The following is a 22,556-nucleotide window of genomic DNA, read 5'->3' as shown; positions in this document are numbered from 1 at the left end:
GAGAACACTCGGGTATGTGTATCTCGGCTCTTGTCGGATCCGAGATACACATACCCGAGTGTTCTCTGCTTTTTTCGGCGCCGCTCACAGTCACGCCCAGTCCCGCCCTATGATGGACATAACACAGGTCCAGGGGCGGGACTGGGCGTGACGGCGGCGCCGGAAAAAGCCGAGAACACTCGAGTATGTGTATCTCGGCTCCCTGCAGTCTCTGCGCCATTTTTTGAATCTACACCGAGTGCACAAAGCTGCACTGACATGGCTGGACTGGGGCAGACCTGCACTAACGAAGCTGCACTGGGGCAAGGCTGCACTGAGGCAAGGCTGCACTGGGGCAAAGCTTCACTGACAAGGCTGCACTGGGGCAAAGCTTCACTGACAAGGCTGCACTGGGGCAAAGCTGCACTGACAAGGCTGCACTGGGGCAAAGCTGCACTGACAAGGCTGCACTGACACTGAAAAGGCTGCAGATGGACAGATAAGGCTGCATTGATGGGCATTTTAATGTAAGTTTTTTTTTTCCTTAAACTTCCCTCCTAAAAATTTTTTTTCCTTAAAATTCTCTCCTAAACTTGGGGTGCGTGTTATACGCCGGCGCGTGTTATACGCCGATAAATACGGTATATGTGTGTGTGTACATGTGTCTGTATGTGTGTGCACATGTGCATGTGTCTGTATGTGTGTGTGTGCATGTGTCTGTATGTGTGTGTGTGTGCATGTGTCTGTATGTGTGTGTACATGTGCATGTGTCTGTATGTGTGTGTGCATGTGTCTGTATGTGTGTGTGTGTGCATGTGTCTGTATGTGCGTGAGCATGTGAGTGTCTGTCTGTATGTGTGTGTGTATGTCTGTATGTGTGTTTGTACATGTGTGTGTGTGCATGTGAGTGTCTGTCTGTATGTGTGTGTGTGTGAGCATGTGTCTGTATGTGTGTGTGAGCATGTGTCTGTATGTGTGTGTGTACATGTGTCTGTATGTGTGTGTGTGAGCATGTGTCTGTATGTGTGTGTGTACATGTGTCTGTATGTGTGTGTGTGAGCATGTGTCTGTATGTGTGTGTGTACATGTGTCTGTATGTGTGAGCATGTGTCTGTATGTGTGTGTGTGCGCATGTGTCTGTATGTGTGTGTGTACATGTGTCTGTATGTGTGTGTGTGTGCGCATGTGTCTGTATGTGTGTGTGTGTGTGCGCATTCGTCTGTATGTGTGTGTGTGTGCGCATGTGTCTGTATGCGTGTGTGTGTGCGCATGTGTCTGTATGTGTGTGTGCGCATTCGTCTGTATGTGTGTGTGTGTGCGCATGTGTCTGTATGTGTGTGTGTACATGTGTCTGTATGTGTGTGCGCATGTGTCTGTATGTGTGTGTGTGTGTGCGCATTCGTCTGTATGTGTGTGTGTGTGCGCATGTGTCTGTATGTGTGTGTGTACATGTGTCTGTATGTGTGTGTGTGCGCATGTGTCTGTCTGTGTGTGTGTTTGTACATGTGTGTGTGCATGTCTGTATGTGTGTGCATGTGTCTGTATGTGTGTGTCTGCATGTGTGTGTGCACGTGTCTGCATGTGTGTATGTACAAGTGCCTATATGTGTCTGTATGCCTGTGTGCACGTGTGTGTGTGTGTGTATATATCTTACTTTTAATCCGGACACCCCCCCCTCCATTCCTGTACCATCAGAACTGCTTTTGTAGGTCTTGTTTGTGATAGCAGCAAGGACTGCTTCTCCTCTGAAAAGCAACCCATGCACAGATTGCTTTTCAGAGGCATTTGACAGATGGTAAAGAGGCATTGTGTTTCCTCCTCACCACCTGTTTTAATGCAGCATCACTACATCGCAACCGTGTAATGAACACAGTTGCGGGGTAGTTGCAGTGCAGCCCCATTCACCCTGGGTATACCTCCAGCTGCAGCCACAGCATGTGTACACCCCCAGCTGCTGTCTCTGCAGCTAAAGGGGAAGAAGTTGGGGGTGGTAAAAACAGCTTAACCATGTGCTTTTACCACCCCTCCAACCTGACATGTGAACAAGCCCTTGGTTCACATCTGTGTTGCTGCGTGTAGGTCAGCCCATTCATTTCAATGGGCTTCCCTAACCACAAAAATTCAGGGATGGCAGCCTTGGGAAAGCCAGGCAGGGATACAGAGTGCCATGGCACCCCAGTTGAGAAACATTGCTTTAGGCCAGTGTTTTTTTTTAGCAACCAGCATTTTCGGAAATACCTCCAAGACAAGAGATCCCTGTTTCACAGGGTAAAAGCCCATGAAGAAAGTTACAGAATAAGAGGCGTCCCAAATATTTAACAGTTCTTCAGAACACTTAATCAGCCCCCCCTATAGACTGCTGATTGGCTAGGTCATTAAATATTTATAACACAGAATGCTACCACTTTAATACAACCTGCTACAGCATGCTTAAACAGCAAATCACCAGGAAAATCCGCACTATACTTCAAGATCACTCCCGCTGAGGTACAAATAGACTGCACTGCATGCTACAGAATCACACAAAATACAAAAAAGGGAATTTGTAACTCTACAAATACACATCATTTTGTCAAGATTCTTCTGTGTTAGGTTAATATCTTTCTAAATTGAAATAATTATTCATAATAGTACTCTGCATGGTGGCTTGGTGTTTGGGGTGGACCATACCTCTGTGTTTGGGACCACTTTTGCCATTTTGGACTTTTCTTCTTTTGGCTGTGACGAGTGTACACATCAGTTGATAAATGTAATGTTGCCTGTATCTTTTTTCTACTTTGTATTTGTATAAGTACAAGTATAAATTTCTCCTTGAGTAAATGTACCGTGAAGACCACAATGCATTAAAAAAAAAATGTCATGCTGAAGAAGTGAATGAAGACAAGGAAACACATCAACCATTTTGTTGTGAAATGGTATACTGTATATAGTAATATAATGTAGTCTAAACTGTAACACCTATTTGTATATACATTGTTGGATTATCTTGGAGCTTTTTAATCTAGTAGACAATTTAAAAATATATATTTATTACACACTATATTACCAAAAATATTGGGACACCTGCCTTTGCTTGCACGTGAACTTTAATGGCATCCCAGTCCGTAGGGTTCAATATTGAGTTGGCCCACCCTTTGCAGCTATAACAGCTTCAACTCTTCTAGGAAGGCTGTCCACAAGGTTTAGGAGTGTGTCTATGGGACCATTCTTCCAGATTGCATTTGTAAGGTCAGGCACTGATATGGACAAGAAGGCCTGGCTCGCATTCTCCGCTCTAATTCATCCCAAAGGTGTTCTGTTGGGTTGAGGTCAAGACTCTGTGCAGGCCACTGGTCCAAATTATTTGGTGGGGGGGGGAATTATGGTGTGGGGTTGTTTTTCAGGGGTTGGGCTTGGCCCCTTAGTTCCAGTGAATGGAACTCTTACGACGTCAGCATACCAAGATATTTTGGACAATTTCATGCTTCCAACTTTGTGGGAACAGTTTGGGGATGACCCCTTCCTGTTCCAACATGACTGCGCACCAGTTCACAAAGCAAGGTCCATAAAGACATAGATGAGCGTGATTGGGATGGAGGAACTTGACGGGCCGACACAGGGTCCTGACCTCAACCCGATAGATGAATGGGATGAATTAGAACGGATACTGCGAGCCAAGCCTTCTCATCCAACATCAGGGCCTGATCTCAGAAATGCGCCTCTGGAAGAATGGTCAAACATTCCCATAGACACACTCCTTGTGGACAGCCTTCCCAGAAGAGTTGAAGCTGTTATAGCTGCAAAGGGTAGGCCAACTCAATATCGAACCCTACGGACTAAGACTGGGATGCTATTAAAGTTCATGCGTGTAAAGGCAGGTGTCCCAATAGATATATATATGTATATACAGGGCTTTTTATAGCAGGAACGCGGGGGAACGCAGTTCCGGCACCTCCAGCACTGAATGTATGTAATAGCATGGGGTGTGAGGTGTGCTGGAGGGTCTATTGATGTTGGGTGCTGGGGGATCTATTGTCACTGGTGGGGATCTGATTTTATGTGAGGGTCTATTGTTGCTGATGGGTTATCGATTGTTGCTGGGGGGTCTTATGTTGCTGGAAGGGATCTTCTGTTGAGGGAGAGGTCTATTTTTACTGGCTGCTGGAGGATTTATTGATGCTGGCTGATGGAAGATCTTTTGTTGCTGCTGGGGGGGTCTAATGTTGCTTGGGTGGATATTTTGTTACTGGGTGTGATATTTTGTTGTGGGTAGTTTACTGTTGTGCAGGGAATCTATTGTTGTTGGGGCGGAGTCCATTATTGCTGGGGGAGTCTATTGTTGTGTGGGGATCTATTGCTGGGATTCTATTGTTGCTGACTGCAGGGGATCTATTTTACTGCTTTTCTTTTTATCATCAACATGTTCCATATAAATGATTTAGCACCACAAAACGATACTTGGTTCTGTATTCTCTAAAAGGGGCAGTACTGGTAGGTGGGTAGGGGGTGGAATCAAGGGACGGTGGTCAGAGGTGGGTAGGGGGCAGAGACAAGGGGTGACTCAGACGGGGGGTGTTCCTGCACCTATTCTCCAAGAAAAAAAGCCCTGTATATATATATATATAGAAAGTATTCAGACCCCGTTAAATTTTTCACTCTTTGTTATATTGCAGCCAATTGCTAAAATCATTTAAGTTCATTTTTTTCCTCCTTAATGTACACACAGCATCCCATATTGACAGAAAAACACAGAATTGTTGACTTTTTTTGCAGATTTATTAAAAAAGAAATATGGAAATATCAAATGGTCCTAAGTATTCAGACCCTTTGCTCAGTATTTAGTAGAAGCACCCTTTTGATCTAATACAGCCATGAGTCTTTTTGGGAAAGATGCAACAAGTTTTTCACACCTGGATTTGGGGATCCTCTGCCATTCCTCTTTGCAGATCCTCTCCAGTTCTGTCAGGTTGGATGGTAAACGTTGGTGGACAGCCATTTTTAGGTCGCTCCAAAGATGCTCAATTGGGTTTAAGTCAGGGCTCTGGCTGGGCCATTCAAGAACAGTCACTGAGTTGTTGTGAAGCCACTGCTTTGTTATTTTAGCTGTGTGCTTAGGGTCATTGTCTTGTTGGAAGGTAAACCTTCGGCCCAGTCTGAGGTCCTGAGCACTCTGGAGAAGGTTTTCGTCCAGGATATCCCTGTACTTGGCCGCATTCATCTTTCCCTTAATTGCAACCAGTCGCCCTGTCCCTGCAGCTGAAAAACACCCCCACAGCATGATGCTGCCACCACCATGCTTCACTGTTGGGACTGTATTGGACAGGTGATGAGCAGTGCCTGGTTTTCTCCACACATACCGCTTAGAATTAAGGCCAAAAAGTTCTATCTTGGTCTCATCAGACCAGAGAATCTTATTTCTCACCATCTTGGAGTCCTTTAGGTGTTTTTTTAGCAAACTCCATGCAGGCTTTCATGTGCCTTGCACTAAGGAGAGGCTTCCGTTGGGCCATTCTGCCATAAAGCACCGACTGGTGGAGGACTGCCGTGATGGTTGACTTTCTACAACTTTCTCCCATCTCCCGACTGCATCTCTGGAGCTCAGCCACAGTGATCTTTGGGTTCTTCTTTACCTCTCTCACCATGGCTCTTCTCCCCCGATAGCTCAGTTTGGCCAGACAGCCAGCTGTAGGAAGGGTTCTGGTCCTCCCAAACGTCTTCCATTTAAGGATTATGGAGGCCACTGTGCTCTTAGGAACCTTAAGTGCAGCAGAATTTTTTTGTAACCTCGGCCAGATCTGTGCCTTGCCACAATTCTGTCTCTGAGCTCTTCAGGCAGTTCCTTTGACCTCATGATTCTCATTTGCTCTGACATGCACTGTGAGCTGTAAGGTCTTATATAGACAGGTGTGTGGCTTTCCTAATCAAGTCCAATCAGTATAATCAAACACAGCTGGACTCAAATGAAGATGAAAAACCATCTCAAGGATGATCAGAAGAAATGGACAACACCTGAGTTAAGTGTATGAGTAATGGCATCCCTAGGGGGGGCCCAGTGGGGGCCCTGACCCCCCCCAACATTATGCTGTGCCCCACCATGTGCCCCCCCAATTAAAAAATTTTTTTTTTTTTTAACAAAAAGGCAATGTCTAAGAGGGAGAGCGTCCCCAGTCAGCTTCTGCGGATGATTTCTCCTGTCCTTAGGACAGGAGAACCAGCCTGTAAATTCCAAGAGATGCCAGACTAGCGCTGTCAATAGCAGGGGCAGGACAGCAAGAGGAGGCTGGGGAACCCCACAGTGGCAGAACACCAGAGCCCGGTGGCAAGACAAGCTTTGCAACCCTGATAGTTCTCCCACTGCTTTGGACTCTTATATTTTCTTGGTATGCTGGTGACATATATCTATTGTTTTCTGACACCCTGGGGGGGCCCCAATACAGTGGGAAGGGAGCTCACTGCAGAACATGTGAAAGGGCCGTTGTGGGATCATAGTAAAGGGCCCCAGGATATATATATATATATATATATATATATATATATATATATATATACCGTATATATCATTGCATTTTATAGTTGCCCCCCTACTTTTGTCCCTGTCCCCCCATGTGCCCCCCTAAATATGAAAGCTGGAGACGCCACTGTGTATGAGTCTCACAGCAAATGGTCTGAATACTTAGGACCATGTGATATTTCAGTTTTTCTTTTGTAATAAATCTGCAAAAATGTCAACAATTCTGTGTTTTTCTGTCAATATGGGGTGCTGTGTGTACATTAATGAGGAAAAAATATGAACTTAAATGATTTTAGCAAATGGCTGCAATATAACAAAGAGTGAAAAATTTAAGGGGGTCTGAATTCTTTCCGTCCCCACTGTGTGTGTGTGTGTGTGTGTGTGTGTGTATATATATATATATATATATATATATATATAAAATTTACAGCATATTTTATCAAAGGCAGTTAATACATTTGAAATATATTTTTAATTGACGTTTTTTTTTAGTGGTACTCTTGAGTGCTATATTTAAAGTCCCTTGTTTTTTCAAATTCAATAATTCTACTTAGTTTTGTTTTAGCAAAAAAATGTCCACCTGTATTCCATCAACCAAGTTTTTGATAGATTGTAAAGAACTGGGTACAGTACCAAACTTTGGTCATTTGGAATACATCCTGTTGACAAGTATCATTTGTTTTCTGTATCTTGAAGTCAGGGCCATTAGAAAATAGTGATACTGGCAGTGAAGCCCATTTGCTGAATAAGTCTACTCAGAAATATTTAGCATAATAATTAATGAAAGAATGATGAATGTCTTTTGTACTGACAAAGCAGGTAAAAATATTGTCATCAGCGCAAAAATGAATGCTTTTTTTTTAGGTGGCATTCAAACCCTTGGACATCCCACCATTTTATATTTTTTGGGTGGAAGAAAAAAAACTTTTTCTGCAGTGGCAAAAGGGGAAAAGCGTGTTATCGTCTGAGATGAAGGTGGATACCCTAATGTACGGCGATCCTTTCCGGCAAGATCCATTCAGTTTAATGACTGATACTGGGTAACACTGACTTTAAATGTTCTACTCAGGCATCTGCTAGTTTTTCAAGCTATGTCGTTTTTTTACCCAAAATACATTTTGTGTTTTCCTTTTGCTTGAAGTTCCACCACAATGATTCAGAACTGTGTTCTGGAAAACACAGCAATTGCATTATCCTGCAATGATGGGAAAATACACTTTGTACCGTAGTTTGTGCCGTTTGGCAAACATTGCATACAAGTAGGTGAGAATTACCTTTCTGCAGTATTTAAGAAATCCCTTGGATTTATTATGCCAGCCAAGGACATTTATATATAATCACCCTGTGGAGATGTTAAATGTAGGTTTCTCCTCTATGCACACATAATTTGACACCAGAAAAATGTTATGCCTGACCATTTCTACAAATTTCATCACATTGATAGTGTGGCTGGGAATTTATACCAACATTTTGAATTTTACTCTATCCTCCATTGTGCAGACATGCCATGTATCCGTCACCTTCCCCCTCCCAGTAAACCAGATATGATTCAATCGGGTCAGTTTCATCTGTATCCCAACAGATTAGTAATTCAAATGATATCAGAACTTGCAGCCAGTGCCCCTATCCATTCAGAAAAGAAACAGACTATAGAAGTAATGGGATACATTTATAATGCCAGAGCAGGTTACATTTGGACAGTGTCTGACTATTAAAAAACACAGGCACATTGGCATGCAGGAGGAAACACACCAGAGTCTAAATAAACTTTATTTGGGTGGTTAAATGTTTTCCTTCATCAGGGCTTGGTATGGCTGAAAAAGATGTATGTTGGACTTGTAAGATAGGAGGATTTCTGTAGGGTATTAAGATTCTGGTCACAAAATATTGCTTCAGACATTGCTCCAGATGACGTCCCATTGACGAAATCCGTAGGGCGGAACTATAAAGCGGTCATTGCATCACTTCCGGTTTCGAGCCGTGGAGCGTAGATCGCTCCGGTTTCCTGTTTTTAAACACGGTTTTCGCTTTTAATGATTTTTATTAATGTGACTACCCATCAGTACTATTAATACATTTTTGGATATTTGTACGGTATCACATTATGGAGTCTCTTTCCTCTCTACATGTGGGCAACATCTAAGAGGTTAACAATGAGGAGGACCACTTACATCGCAGACAAGGAGGCACTTGGAGAACACAGGACAGGAAGTTTCCTCCCACTCCGACAGCTACACTTGTAGCTGCTGACTTTTAATAAACCTAAAAATTAGTGGAACTCCGCTTTAAAGACACTGCTCCATTTACTTCTGCCTTACTTCCTGGACAGACTTTAGGACACATGAAGGAGTTGACCAACTGATGTCATTAGCACACACGCTGCATCATCTACCCTCAGCTGGTCAACTCTTCCTGTGTCCTTGACCTAAACATTCGATGTTGGAATTAACAGATTTTTCCGGAATGAAAACCCTATTTATTGTTAGAAATTTTTCATCCTGCTCCTTCGAATTTTCTTTTCAAGGTAGCCAAAAATGAATGTCAGTTTGATCCTACTAATGATTACAAAATCAAAAGAATTAAAAAAAAAAAAAATTCAAATGAAATTTGTTGTTGGCCAGCTCCAGTGTCTGAAGTAGTTGGAAATGATGGGAATATCCATCCACAATGTATGCGCTTGGTTCCGTGGACCCGCTCCTGCGCACATGTCAAATTTTGAAATTTTGTCCGGCTTTTTCAGTGCAGCCGCTATTCCTGCATCCACCTCCATAGGTTGCCTGCACGCAGCTCGGGGCAGGAGTAACACAAATGCAGCCTGCACACAGAATGGGTGTCAATGTCTATCTGAATGAAATCTTAAAATCATTGTATCTATCTGCTCCCTTTTATCTTGTTGCCGTAGGAAACAGGCAGTGTGCGTCGCTTCTATGTACATCCCTGTAAACCAAATATAACTCGGCATGCTGTGTCTACATCCTTCATCTTTATTCCATTTGCTAGAAAGAACAGAATATCCAGCCTACCAGTCAGTGTGTTCAGCATCTAGGAGAACAAAATACATTTGGTGTTTTTACATGGCCTGAGTGTTTTTATTTAACTATAGATGTGAATCTTTTTATAATAAAAAAATGTAATACTTATGTAGTGCATGGTTCACACTTTCACATAAGGTATGTATTTAGAGTGGCTGTAAACTTTTACATATACCCAGTGGAGTGATTAGCCTCAAGTGATACAGAGATAAACAAATCCTCCTACATAAGTTGTACCTGTTTATCTGCAGCACTCTCTCTTTCCAAAGTAAAGTTTAGATGGTATTTCTTAGCTTCCAGGAGGCAGGGGGTGGAGATTAGGACATGTGTAATTCATTTAATTTAATTCATTTAATTCCAAATTAGTTTTTTAACAAATTTAGACAAATTCGTTAAATGGGAAGTATCCGAATTTTCGAATTTCCGAATTTTTACGAATATTCAGAAATTCTAAATTTCGAAATTCGGAAATTAGAAAATCCGAAAACTCGGAAATTCGAAATTTAGAAATTTTGGAAATTCTAAATTTCGGAAATTCTAAAATTCGGAAATTCAGAAATTTGAAAATTCGTAAATGCAAAAATAAGAATGAAAATTTAAAAATTCAAAAGAACGAACATAAGAACGAAAATCCAATTCAAAATCGCAAAAATTAGAAAATCTGAAATAATAACTAACTAATAATAACTTAACTATTAAACTATAGGTATTGGAATTTCCTTTCAAATTTGGCTGTTAGTGAATGTAATGAATACGAATTTATCCGAAGTTACGAATTATTCGTAATAACGAATGTCATATCTAAATGAATGGAATGTAACAAATTAATAATAATAAATAACAATAATAATAATAATAATGAAAAGGTATTATTATTATTATTTTTTTTTCGTTCCATTCTTTATTTTGGATAATTCATAACTTCAGATAAATTCATATTTGTTAGGTTCACTAACAGCCAAATTTGAAAGGAAATTCCCAATACCTATAATTTAATAGTTTTTTCTAATTTTTGAATTTTCCTTTCCTATTTTCGGATTTTTGAACTTCCAAATTTCCGAATTTCCGAATTTTCGAATTTCCGAATTGTCGAATTGTCGAATTATCGAATTTTCTAATTTTCGAATTCTGAATTTCTCGAATTTCCGAATTTTCAAATTTCCAAATTTCCGAATTTTCAAATTTCCTAATTTTCTAATTTACAAATGATCAAATTTTCGAATTTAGGAATTACGAGTTTGCAAATTCCGAATTTTCAAATTTACAGATTTTCAAATTTCTGAATTTCTGAATTTTTAGAATTTCAGAATTTTTTTAATTTTCGAATTTCAGAATTTTCGATTTTACGAAAAAAAAACAAAAAACGAATGAAACTAAAACGAAAACAAATGAATTTTTTCGGCAGTACACATGTCTAGTGGAGATCTGATGTCTCACACTGCATATAACAAAGCTAAATGTAATCTGATAGACCTGAATGGAGGAAATGAACATATCCCCCTCTACACATTCTCATAAGGAAACATGCATAGCTGAGGCTGGGGTTGAGGTCGAAACGGGTCCATCTCCTGGCAATGTCTGGTGTCAGCATAGGCAGTCAGAAGTGACCCATGCAGATAGCAGTTAAGTGACAGAGCAGACAGAAATCACACTAGGTGATTTGGATTGAGTCAAGCACACACACTAAAGAAGGATGTGCTTTGTCCATTTTTCATTTCATAGGTTTACAACCACTTTAAGAAGGTGCCCAAGCCCTTCTTGCATCAGCTTGTGTTTATATGTTTTGCTAAGTTCCATTTACATACTTTGCGTTGCAGAAGTACAGCAAAGCATATTTTTTTATTATTATTATAAAGGATTTATATAGTGCCAACACTTTGTGCAGCACATTGCAAAATGAAGGGAGAGATTACAGTTACAATACGATTCAATACAATAGGGTTAGGAGGTTCCTGACCATAAGAGCATACAATCTAGCAGAACAAGAAACAGATGGGAAGTCTACAATGAGCACAGTACAGTTTTGGTAAGGCTCTTAAATGGACATTCACATGTACCTTACACATAATGGAGTCTTCTATAGTACATTTTTTTCTGCATGTGAGTAGGCATCTTAGGCAGAGCAGTGTATCTTCTGCAATAATTTCAGAAAGATTTGAATCAAAAACACAATGTAGTGCTAATCTCCGGAGCGCCCACTGAGAATATGCCCAGGTTTCCCTTGCTTGCAATGCTCCACGTGCAATGCGTCTACTTACAAATTTGTTTTCGGATGAAATTCGGCATATTCGTTAATTCGGAAGCATCCGAATGAAAGAAAGACTCTTTTGACAAATGCATCCGAAAACGAATTGTCAGAAAGAACGAAAATCCAAAAGAATGAAAATCCAAAAGAACGAAAATCCGAAAATACAAAAATCCAAAAGAACGAAAAACGATTCAACCTACGAGTTTAACAAATCGATTACATCCTGATAATTTAGTTTTTTGTACTTTCTATTATAATTAAATTATTAACTATCATTATAGTTTTTCTTTTACAAAGTCTTTATTGATAGAAAAGTAAATTTAACAGATTAGTGCAACAGTGTGATGGTTACATCAAACATAAGATGAAGAGGAAAATCCCAACAAAGGGATGTTCTACACATGGTACAATATTCATCAGTACAATAGAAAACAGCAGCGATACGTCGCAATGAAGATCATTTAATGCCCCAGAGTTTACTGTAAACTATTATTATAGTTTTTATTATTGTTACTATTTATGATTTATTATTATAAAGTATTAAATTATAGGTAAAATAGCTGAAGTCAGTAATTCTTCTATTCAGGTCTCTGCGCCATAGCAGCTAATTTGGGATAAACTAGATTTACATTTTTATTGGAATTTCCTTTCAAATTTGGCCAAAGTAACTTTCAGGGAGCGTAACGAATACGAATGCATCAGAAGTTATGAATGATCCGAAATAACAAATGCCGATCATAACGAATGATCTGATAAACGTAAAAAAACAAAAAATGAATAGAACGAAAACTAACCTAAAATAATTTTTTGGTAGTGCACATGTCTACTTACTAGTACAGAGGCTGCCAGGCACAATCACAGTTCCATGCACAATGACAATAAAGGCTTAGTCTAAATGATGTCTTTTTAGAATTTATTAATGAGTAACTTGAAACAGGGGAGGGGTTCAGCATTCTCCAAAACAAGGGGACAAACTTCTAGCACAAATCCTTATAACTGCAGACAAACATGAAAGTCCCACAGTAGGTCTTACACATGGTGTCCAGGGAGCTGACTGCCACCCAGCTTCCACAGGTAGTTCCTCAGTAAAAGAGATAACGATCCTTCTCCAGACTAGAACTTCAGGACAGTGCCCTCCAGCAAAAAATCCATTAATAAACTTCTCCAGGCCCTCAGTCCAGCACCTGCTGAGGCCCAGACTATGATCCTTGAGTAAAGATAACTGCCTCCCAGGGACAGAAGCCCCAGGAGACCTGAAACCCTTTCTGATGAGGAAAAAAATGGTCTGGAAAAGCTTTCCAAACATTCATCACTTCCCAAGCCACCTCCTGGATGCCTCCTTCCAGGGATTGGCTGGGGCATGATAAATTTTCATGCTGGACATTTTACTCTTCCTGGTTTGTATTCTGGAAGCTTCTCCAAGAAGCAGGTAGGAGAAATCAAATACCCAGCTAGGAAACCCCGACCAGCCAAAAGTAATAGATTACTGCTCCACTGTCTGCAGTGAAGCCAAAAACAACATTTTGTCCAGCAGCCTAACTAGAGGAAGGTACTACAACCTGATTGCCCTTATTTACACACAGCAGTTATTCAGTATTGATAACTCATGTAACTGCTCATGCTGAGGGACAGAAGTGGATAGACCCAAGGCTACAGACAAAATAAATGTGTACTTGATATGCAAGACATTCTCATCACAGTTTCATTACAGAGTGATAGTTTTGACATTTTTTTCCTGTTTGGAAAAAAGTATTACTTAAGCTGGAGTTTTTTTTACAGGGTACAGGTATAGGGTATTACAAAGAGAAAATCGAATTATCTATTTTTATTGCTGGTAGACTATGGAGATTAATTTTCTTATGCCCTTACTGAGTATATTTCTTTTTTTTTTTCATTCTACAGCCTCAGACCATTCAGCAGACGCTACAGAGAACAATGCAGTTTTATGGGCATCAAGTCATTGGGTAAGGACGAACTAAGTAGCATATTAAAAACAACCCTCTCAAGTACATGAAGTGTTCGCCTCTGGATACGGTGAATGTGTAATGCTAGTTTTTCTCTTGTAGGACAAAAGCTTTCACAAAGAGCAGTAATTGCAGGGACAATTCTTGACTCGGATCTGCGTATATTTTCTTTTATGGCCTTAGGAATGGAACATGACAATAGAGAATGACCTTGTTACACAATGAATGTATATTAAAAGCATTATACAAGTTGGATGCAGTACTATAGGAACACCTTGTCCCTGTTCACTACATCTAACCTGACCCCCAGGAATCCAGAATATCCTAAATTGTGTACTACAACTTCACTCTTTTCCTTTTGGGCTCGTTAACACCAGTCCGCATGCTATAATGAGTGCATGCTGGTGTACATTGTCTACAAATTACACTTTATTCAAGTCTATGCACTGCACGTCATTGCAGAGTTATGGTGTGAACTAATGTTTGCCATGTACCCTTGTGTTGTGCCTGCATTGATCTATGCAGAACTATGCAGCTCAACGGATATGGTGTGAACAAGTCCTTATGGCCCTGTTCACACTATTAGGGCAATTGACAAAGAATAGTGCAGGCTTTATGCTTGCACCACTCTTCTAAGCTGAGAAAATCGAGCAGATGCTGCTCCTAGTTAAAGCAGTCCGCTTTGTGATTTTTACCTACAGGTAAGCCTATAATAAAGCTTACCTGTAGGTAAAATGAATATCTGCTTAGTGTGCATCGTTAATATTCAGATATTCACCCTGAATGCAGCCGGTGACATCCCCGGTGCATGCGCTCTAAAGGTCCGACATACCGTCTTGGACCTTCAGAGCACCGTGCCGTAACCAATGGCTCCCGCATGCAAGATGTCATCGCGACTCTGGCTACTCACACAGCCAGAGTCCGCAAACCCGGAAGGAAGACTGGGAAAGATGAAAGCCCTATCAGCAGTGACAGCGCACCGCTGGAGGGCTTTGTTTTAAGGTAAGTATTTCATAATGTGCTAATACAGTGGATATAAAAAGTCTACACACCCCTGTTAAAATGTCAGGTTTCTGTGATGTAAAAAAATGAGACAAAGATAAATATTTTCAGATTTTTTTCCACCTTTAATGTGACCTATTAACTGTACAACTCAGTTGAACAACAACCTGAAATCTTTTAGGTAGAGTAAATATAAAAAATTAAAATTATATGGTTGTATGAGTGTGCACGCCCTTAAACTAATACTTTGTTGAAGCACCTTTTGATTTTATTACAGCACTCAGTCTTTTTGGGTATGAGTCTATCAGCATGGCACATCTTGACTTGGCAATATTTGCCCACTCTTCTTTGCAAAAACATTCCAAATCTGTCAGATTGCGAGACCATCTCCTGTGCACAGCCCTCTTCAGATCACCCCACAGATTTTCAATTGGGTTCAGGTCTGGGCTCTGGCTGGGCCATTCCAAATTTAAAGCGTCTTCTGGTGAAGCCATGCCCTTGTTGATTTGGGTGTATGTTTTGGGTCGTTCTAATGCTGAAAGGTGAAGTTCCTCTTCATGTTCAGCTTTCTAGCAGAAGCCTGAAGGTTTTGTGCCAATATTGACTGGTATTTGGAACTGTTCATAATTCCCTCTACCTTGATTAAAGCCCCTGTTCCAGCTGAAGAAAAACAGCCCCAAAGCACCACCATGCTTCACTGTGGGTATGGTGTTCTTTTGGTGATGTGCAGTGTTGTTTTTGCTCCAAACCTATCTTTTGGAATTATAGCGAAGAGTTCAGCCTTGGTTTCATCAGACCATAACACAATTTCCCACATGCTTTTGGGAGACGTCAGATGTGTTTTTGGAAAATTTAGCCAGGCTTGATTGTTTTTCTTAGTAAGAAAAGGCTTCCGTCTTGCCACTCTACCCCATAGCCCAGACATATGAAGAATACAGGAGATTGTTGTTACATGTACCACACAGCCAGTACTTGCCAGATATTTCTGCAGCTCCTTTTAACATTGCTGTAGGCCTCTTGGCAGCCTCCCTGACCAGTTTTCTTCTCTTCTTTTCATCAATTTTGGAGGGAGGTCCAGTTCTTGGTAATGTCACTGTTGTGCCATATTTTCTCCACTTGATGATGACTGTCTTCACTGTGTTCCATGGTATATCTAATGCCTTTGAAATTCTTTTGTACCCTTCTCCTGACTGATACCTTTTAACAATGAGATCCCTTTGATGTTTTTGAAGCTCTATGCGGACCATGGCTTTTGCTGTAGGATGTGACTAAGAAAATATCAGGAAAGACCTATTAGAACAGCTGAACTTAATGTGGGGATAATCAGGGCACTCAAAATGATGGCAGGTGTGTACTGACTCCTATTAAACATCAGTTTCTGAACACAACTACAACCCCAATTATAAGAGGGTGTGCACACTTATGCAAACACATTATTTTATTTTTTTATTTTTTATTCCCCTTCCTAAAAGATTTCAGTTTATTTTTTAACTGAGTTGTACAGTCTAAAGGTCACACATTAAAGGTGGAAAAAGTTCTGAAATTATTTATCTTTGTCTAATTTTTTTACATCACAGAAACCTGACATTTTAACAGAGGTGTGTAGACTTTTTATATCCACTGTATGTAATGCATACTAGCACATTATGCTATTATTTTGCAGGGTAAAAATAATTTTTTTTTTTATTGCAGCAGTTTACTACTGCTTTAACAAAGGGGGCGCAAACCCCTTTGTTAATTAGGAACAAATGGCTCCCTGTTCTATGCTAGCCCAGTGACAGACATGGCACAGACAAGTTCAGCTGAAGCTGCTTGCTCCGATCCCTCTCACCTCCTCGCTCAGCTGAGTGCAGGAGGGAGGAGAAGGGTTATGAACTCTGCAGGCTCAGCTCCTTAAATGTAACTACTGCATAAGCAGAGAGAGGGATGTGAGCTTTCTACTGACAGTTAACAGCCCATATGCTAGGTTCTACCTGCCAGGGATCTAAACCTGGAGGTCACACTAGATGCGGTGCGTAGTCACAGAAAATTTGCTGCGGATTCGGCACCACATCTAAATCGCAACTTGACCAATGCGAAACGGTTGGGGAGTGTATGTTAGGTTAATGATATCCCGCAAGCGGTTTGCAAAACACATCGCTCTTTGAAGAACCATATGGCATGGGTGTGTACACCTATGCAATCTGATTCTGGCGCGGACAAAAAAGGGTTCTGCACCAGCTTGGTGTGAAAATCAAATCGCAACCCAGAGACACTGCATGTACAGTGCATCTGGAAAGTATTCACAGCACTTTTCCCACATTATGTTACAGCGTTATTCCAAAATGGATTAAATTAATTATTTTCCTCAAAATTCTACAAACAGAACCCCATATTGACAACGTAAAAGAAGTTTGTTTGAAATCTTTGCAAATTTATTAAAAATAAAAAATCACATATACATAAGTATCACAGCCTTTGCTCAATACTTTGTTGAAGCACCTTTGGCACCAATTATAGCCTCAAGTCTTTTTGAATATGATGCTACAAGCTTGGTACACCTATTTTTGGTCAGTTTCTCCCATTATTCTTTGCAGGACCTCTCAGGCTCCATTAGGTTGGATAGGGAGCGTCGGTGCACAGCCATTTTCAGAGCTCTCCAGAGATGTTTAATCAAGTTCAAGTCTGGGCTCTGGCTGGGCCACTCAAGGACATTTACAGAGTTGTCCCATAGCCACTCCTTTGTTATCTTGGCTGTGTACTTAGGGTCATTGTCCTTTTGGAAGATGAACCTTCGCCCCAGTCTGAGGTCCAGAATGCTCTGAAGCAAGTGTTCATCAAACATGTCTCTGTACATTGCTGCATTCATCTTTCCCTCAATCCTGACTAGTCTCCAAGTTCCTGCCACTGAAAAAACATCCCCACAGCATGATGCTGCCACCACCATGCTTCACTGTAGGCATTGTTTTGGTCAGGTGATGAGCAGTGCCTGGTTTCTTCCAGACATGAAGCTTGCCATTCAGGCCAAAGAGTTCAATCTTTGTTTTCTCAGACAAGAGAATTTTATTTCTCATGGTCTTTCAGGTGCCTTTTGGCGAACTCCATGCGGGGTGTCATGTGCCTTTTACTGAGGAGTGGCTTCCGCCTGGCCACTCTACCATACAGGCCTGATTGGTGGAGTGCTGCAGAGATGGTTGTTCTTGTTTTGAGTGTCATGGCAAAGGTCTTTGAATACTTACAGTATCTCACAAAAATGAGTACACCCCTCACATTTTTGTAAATATTTTATTATATCTTTTCATGTGACAACACTGAATAAATTACACTTTGCTACAATCTAAAGTAGTGAGTGTACAGCTTGTATAACAGTGTAAATTTGTTCTACCCTCAAAATAACTCAACACACAGCCATTAATGTCTAAATCGATGGCAACAAAAGTGAGTCCACCCCTAGAGGAAAATGTCCAAATTGGGCCCAAATTGTCAATATTTTGTGTGGCCACCATTATTTTCCAGCACTGCCTTAACCCTCTTGGGGCATGGAGTTCACCAGAGCTTCACAAATTGTCACTGGAGTCCTCTTCCACTCCTCCATGATGACATCACAGAGCTGGTGGATATTAGATACCTTGTGCTCCTCCACCTTCCATTTGAGGATGCCCCACTGATGCTCAATAGGGTTTAGGTCTGGAGACATGCTGGGCCATTCAACCACCTTTACCCTCAGCTTCTTTAGCAAGGCAGTGGTCGTCTTGGAGGTGTGTTTGGGGTCATTATGTTGCAAACTGCCCTGCGGCCCAGTCTCCGAAGGGAGGGGATCATGCTCTACTTCAGTATGTCGCAGTACATGTTGGCATTCACGGTTCCCTCAATGAACTGTAGCTCCTCAGTGCCGGCAGCACTCATGCTGCCCCAGACATTAACACTCCCACCACCATGCTTGACTGTAGGCAAGACACACTTGTCTTTATACTCCTCACCTGGTTTGCCGCCACACACGCTTGACACCATCTGAACCAAATTAGTTTATCTTGGTCTCATCAGACCACAGGACAGTAATCCATGTCCTTAGTCTGCTTGTCTTCAGCAAACTGTTTGCAGGCTTTCCTGTGCATCATCTTTAGAAGAGGCTTCCTTCTGGGATGACAGCCATGCAGACCAATTTGATGCAGCGTGTGGCGTATGGTCTGAGCCAGGGCTTTTTTTCTCAAACAATAAGTGCTGGAACTTAACCACGGCCCCACAAAACCCCTCCCCTACACACACCCTCCAAATTACATCAAATAGTGGGCGTGTTCAGTCAAATTTCACGAAAACAGTAGGAGGGTCTTAAAGGGGCATTAAATACCAGGATTGCATTACATACAACGTGCAGAGCTGTCACTTGTAAACACAGAAACCAGACTTCTGTGTTTACAAGTGATTGTGGTGAGCAGGCACCAAAGGGTCTGAGCCAGAGGTGGTGGAACTGAGTTCCACCAAGTTCCCCCTGAAAAAAAGCCCTGGTCTGAGCACTGACAGGCTGACCCCCCCCCCCCCACCCCACCCCTCCAACCTCTGTAGCAATGCTGGCAGCACTCATACGTTTATTTCCCAAAGACAACCTCTGGATATGGCGCTGAGCACTCGCACTCAACTTGTTTGGTTGACCATGGCGAGGCCTGTTCTGAGTGGAATCTGTCCTGTTAGACCACTGTATGGTCTTGGCCACCATGCTGCAGCTCAGTTTCAGGGTCTTGGCAATCTTCTTATAGCCTAGGCCATCTATATGTACAGCAACAATTCTTTTTATCAGATCCTCAGAGAGTTCTTTGTCATGAGGTGCCATGTTTAACTTCCAGTGACCAGTATGAGAGAGTGAGAGTGATAACACCAAATTTAACATGCCTGCTCCCCATTCATACCTGAGACCTTGTAACACTAACGAGTCACATGACAACGTGGAGGGAAAAATGGCTAATTGGGCCCAATTTGGACATTTTCACTTAGGGGTGTACTCACTTTTGTTGCCAGCGGTTTAGACATTAATGGCTGTGTGTTGAGTTATTTTGAGGGGACAGCAAATTTACACTGTTATACAAGCTGTACTCTCACTACTTTACATTGTAGCAAAGTGTCATTTCTTCAGTGTTGTCACATGAAAAGATATAATAAAATATTTGCAAAAATGTGAGGGGTGTACTCACTTTTTTGAGATACTGTATGTACATGTGATTTCCATTTTGGAATAAGGCTCTAATATATCAAAATGTGGGAAAAGTGAAGTGCTGTGAATACTTTCCGGATGCACTGTAAAATTCGCACGGGAATGTCCTGCGATTCCTGTGTTTTCTGAAAATAAAACTGGTGTGGATGGTGCAGACAAACCTAAAATCGACCTGTGAAAACTTTTAAAAAGATGATTGCCGCTGTATCACACTATGTGCACTTCCCCAAACTTCTGGTGAGGGAATGCACACTGAGTACATCACACATGCAAGATCCAATTATAGGGAAACCAGCCATCAATGTAAGAACTGGTGGGCGGAGCAATGCTGTTTACAGCAGTTAACTATCTGCGTCAGTTTTTTGCATACAGCTGTAGTCCCGGGAGTAGGGATGAGCTTCGAGTTCGAGTCGAACTCATGTTCGACTCAAACATTGGCTGTTCGCAAGTTCACCGAACAGCGAACAATTTGGGGTGTTCGCGGCAAATTCGAATGCCGCGGAACACCCTTTAAAAGTCTATGGGAGAAATCAAAAGTGCTAATTTTAAAGGCTAATATGCAAGTTATTGTCATAAAAAGTGTTTGGGGACCTGGGTCCTGCCCCAGGGGACATGGATCAATGCAAAAAAAAGTTTTAAAAACGGCCGTTTTTTCGGGAGCAGTGATTTTAATAATGCTTAAAGTCAATCAATAAAAGTGTAATATCCCTTTAAATTTCGTACCTGGGGGGTGTCTATAGTGTGTCTGTAAAGGGGCGCATGTTTCCTGTGTTTAGAACAGTCTGACAGCAAAATGACATTTTGAAGGAAAAAACTCATTTAAAACTACCCGCGGCTATTGCATTGCCGACAATACACATAGAAGTTCATTGATAAAAACGGCATGGGAATTCCCCAAAGGGGAACCCCGAACCAAAATTAAAAAAAAAAAATGACATGGGAGTCCCCCTAAATTCCATACCAGGCCCTTCAGGTCTGGTATGGATATTAAGGGGAACCCCGGCCAAAATTAAAAAAAAAAAATGACGTGGGGTTCCCCCTAAATTCCATACCAGACCCTTCAGGTCTGGTATGGATTTTAAGGGGAACCCCGCGCCAAAAAAAAAAAAAAAAACGGCGTGGGGTCCCCCCAAAAATCCATACCAGACCCTTATCCGAGCACGCAACCTGGCAGGCCGCAGGAAAAGAGGGGGGACGAGAGTGCGGCCCCCCCTCCCTCCTGAACCGTACCAGGCCACATGCCCTCAACATTGGGAGGGTGCTTTGGGGTAGCCCCCCAAAACACCTTGTCCCCATGTTGATGAGGACAAGGGCCTCATCCCCACAACCCTGGCCGGTGGTTGTGGGGGTCTGCGGGCGGGGGGCTTATCGGAATCTGGAAGCCCCCTTTAACAAGGTGACCCCCAGATCCCGGCCCCCCCCCTGTGTGAAATGGTAAGGGGGTACTTATTACCCCTACCATTTCACGAAAAAAGTGTCAAAAATGTTAAAAATGACAAGAGACAGTTTTTGACAATTCCTTTATTTAAATGCTTCTTCTTTCTTCTATCTTCCTTCATCTTCTGGTTCTTCTGGTTCTTCTGGCTCTTCTGGTTCTTCCTCCGGCGTTCTCGTCCAGCATCTCCTCCGCGGCGTCTTCTATCTTCTTCTCCTCGGGCCGCTCCGCACCCATGGCATAGGGGGGAGGCTCCCGCTCTTCTCTTCTTCTTTTCTTCTCTTCTGTTCTTCTTCATTTTCTTCTCCGGGCCGCTCCGCAATCCATGCTGGCATGGAGGGAGGCTCCCGCTGTGTGACGGCGCTCCTCGTCTGACAGTTCTTAAATAACGGGGGGCGGGGCCACCCGGTGACCCCGCCCCCCTCTGACGCACGGTGACTTGACGGGACTTCCCTGTGGCATTCCCCGTGACGTCACAGGGAAGTCCCGTCAAGTCACCAGGCGTCAGAGGGGGGCGGGGTTCACCGGGTGGCCCCGCCCACCCGATTATTTAAGAACTGTCAGACGAGGAGCGCCGTCACACAGCGGGAGCCTCCCTCCATGCCAGCATGGATTGCGGAGCGGCCCGGAGAAGAAAATGAAGAAGAACAGAAGAGAAGAAAAGAAGAAGAGAAGAGCGGGAGCCTCCCCCCTATGCCATGGGTGCGGAGCGGCCCGAGGAGAAGAAGATAGAAGACGCCGCGGAGGAGATGCTGGACGAGAACGCCGGAGGAAGAACCAGAAGAGCCAGAAGAACCAGAAGAACCAGAAGATGAAGGAAGATAGAAGAAAGAAGAAGCATTTAAATAAAGGAATTGTCAAAAACTGTCTCTTGTCATTTTTAACATTTTTGACACTTTTTTCGTGAAATGGTAGGGGTACTTATGTACCCCCTTACCATTTCACACAGGGGGGGGGCCGGGATCTGGGGTCACCTTGTTAAAGGGGGCTTCCAGATTCCGATAAGCCCCCCGCCCGCAGACCCCCACAACCACCGGCCAGGGTTGTGGGGATGAGGCCCTTGTCCTCATCAACATGGGGACAAGGTGTTTTGGGGGGCTACCCCAAAGCACCCTCCCAATGTTGAGGGCATGTGGCCTGGTACGGTTCAGGAGGGAGGGGGGGCTGCACTCTCGTCCCCCCCTCTTTTGCTGCGGCCTGCCAGGTTGCGTGCTCGGATAA

At 42.4% G+C, this 22,556-nt stretch overlaps 1 protein-coding gene across 1 annotated transcript in view; it reads left to right on the top strand.

The window, feature by feature from the left end:
* GUCY1A2 (guanylate cyclase 1 soluble subunit alpha 2) overlaps positions 1 to 22,556 on the top strand; it is a 379,388-nt gene that overhangs the window by 93,193 nt on the left and 263,639 nt on the right. Inside the window, exon 2 of the mRNA XM_073613127.1 lies at positions 13,652 to 13,713. Within this exon, the coding sequence (XP_073469228.1) occupies positions 13,652 to 13,713 (62 nt within the window). The remainder of the gene's footprint in view (positions 1 to 13,651; positions 13,714 to 22,556) is intronic.

The sequence above is a fragment of the Aquarana catesbeiana genome, linkage group LG02 (genome assembly GCF_042186555.1).
Source record: "Aquarana catesbeiana isolate 2022-GZ linkage group LG02, ASM4218655v1, whole genome shotgun sequence".
NCBI lineage: Eukaryota > Metazoa > Chordata > Amphibia > Anura > Ranidae > Aquarana > Aquarana catesbeiana.
The sequence above is the reverse complement of the archived record's forward strand: the minus strand, read 5'-3'. Positions and strand labels throughout refer to the sequence as shown.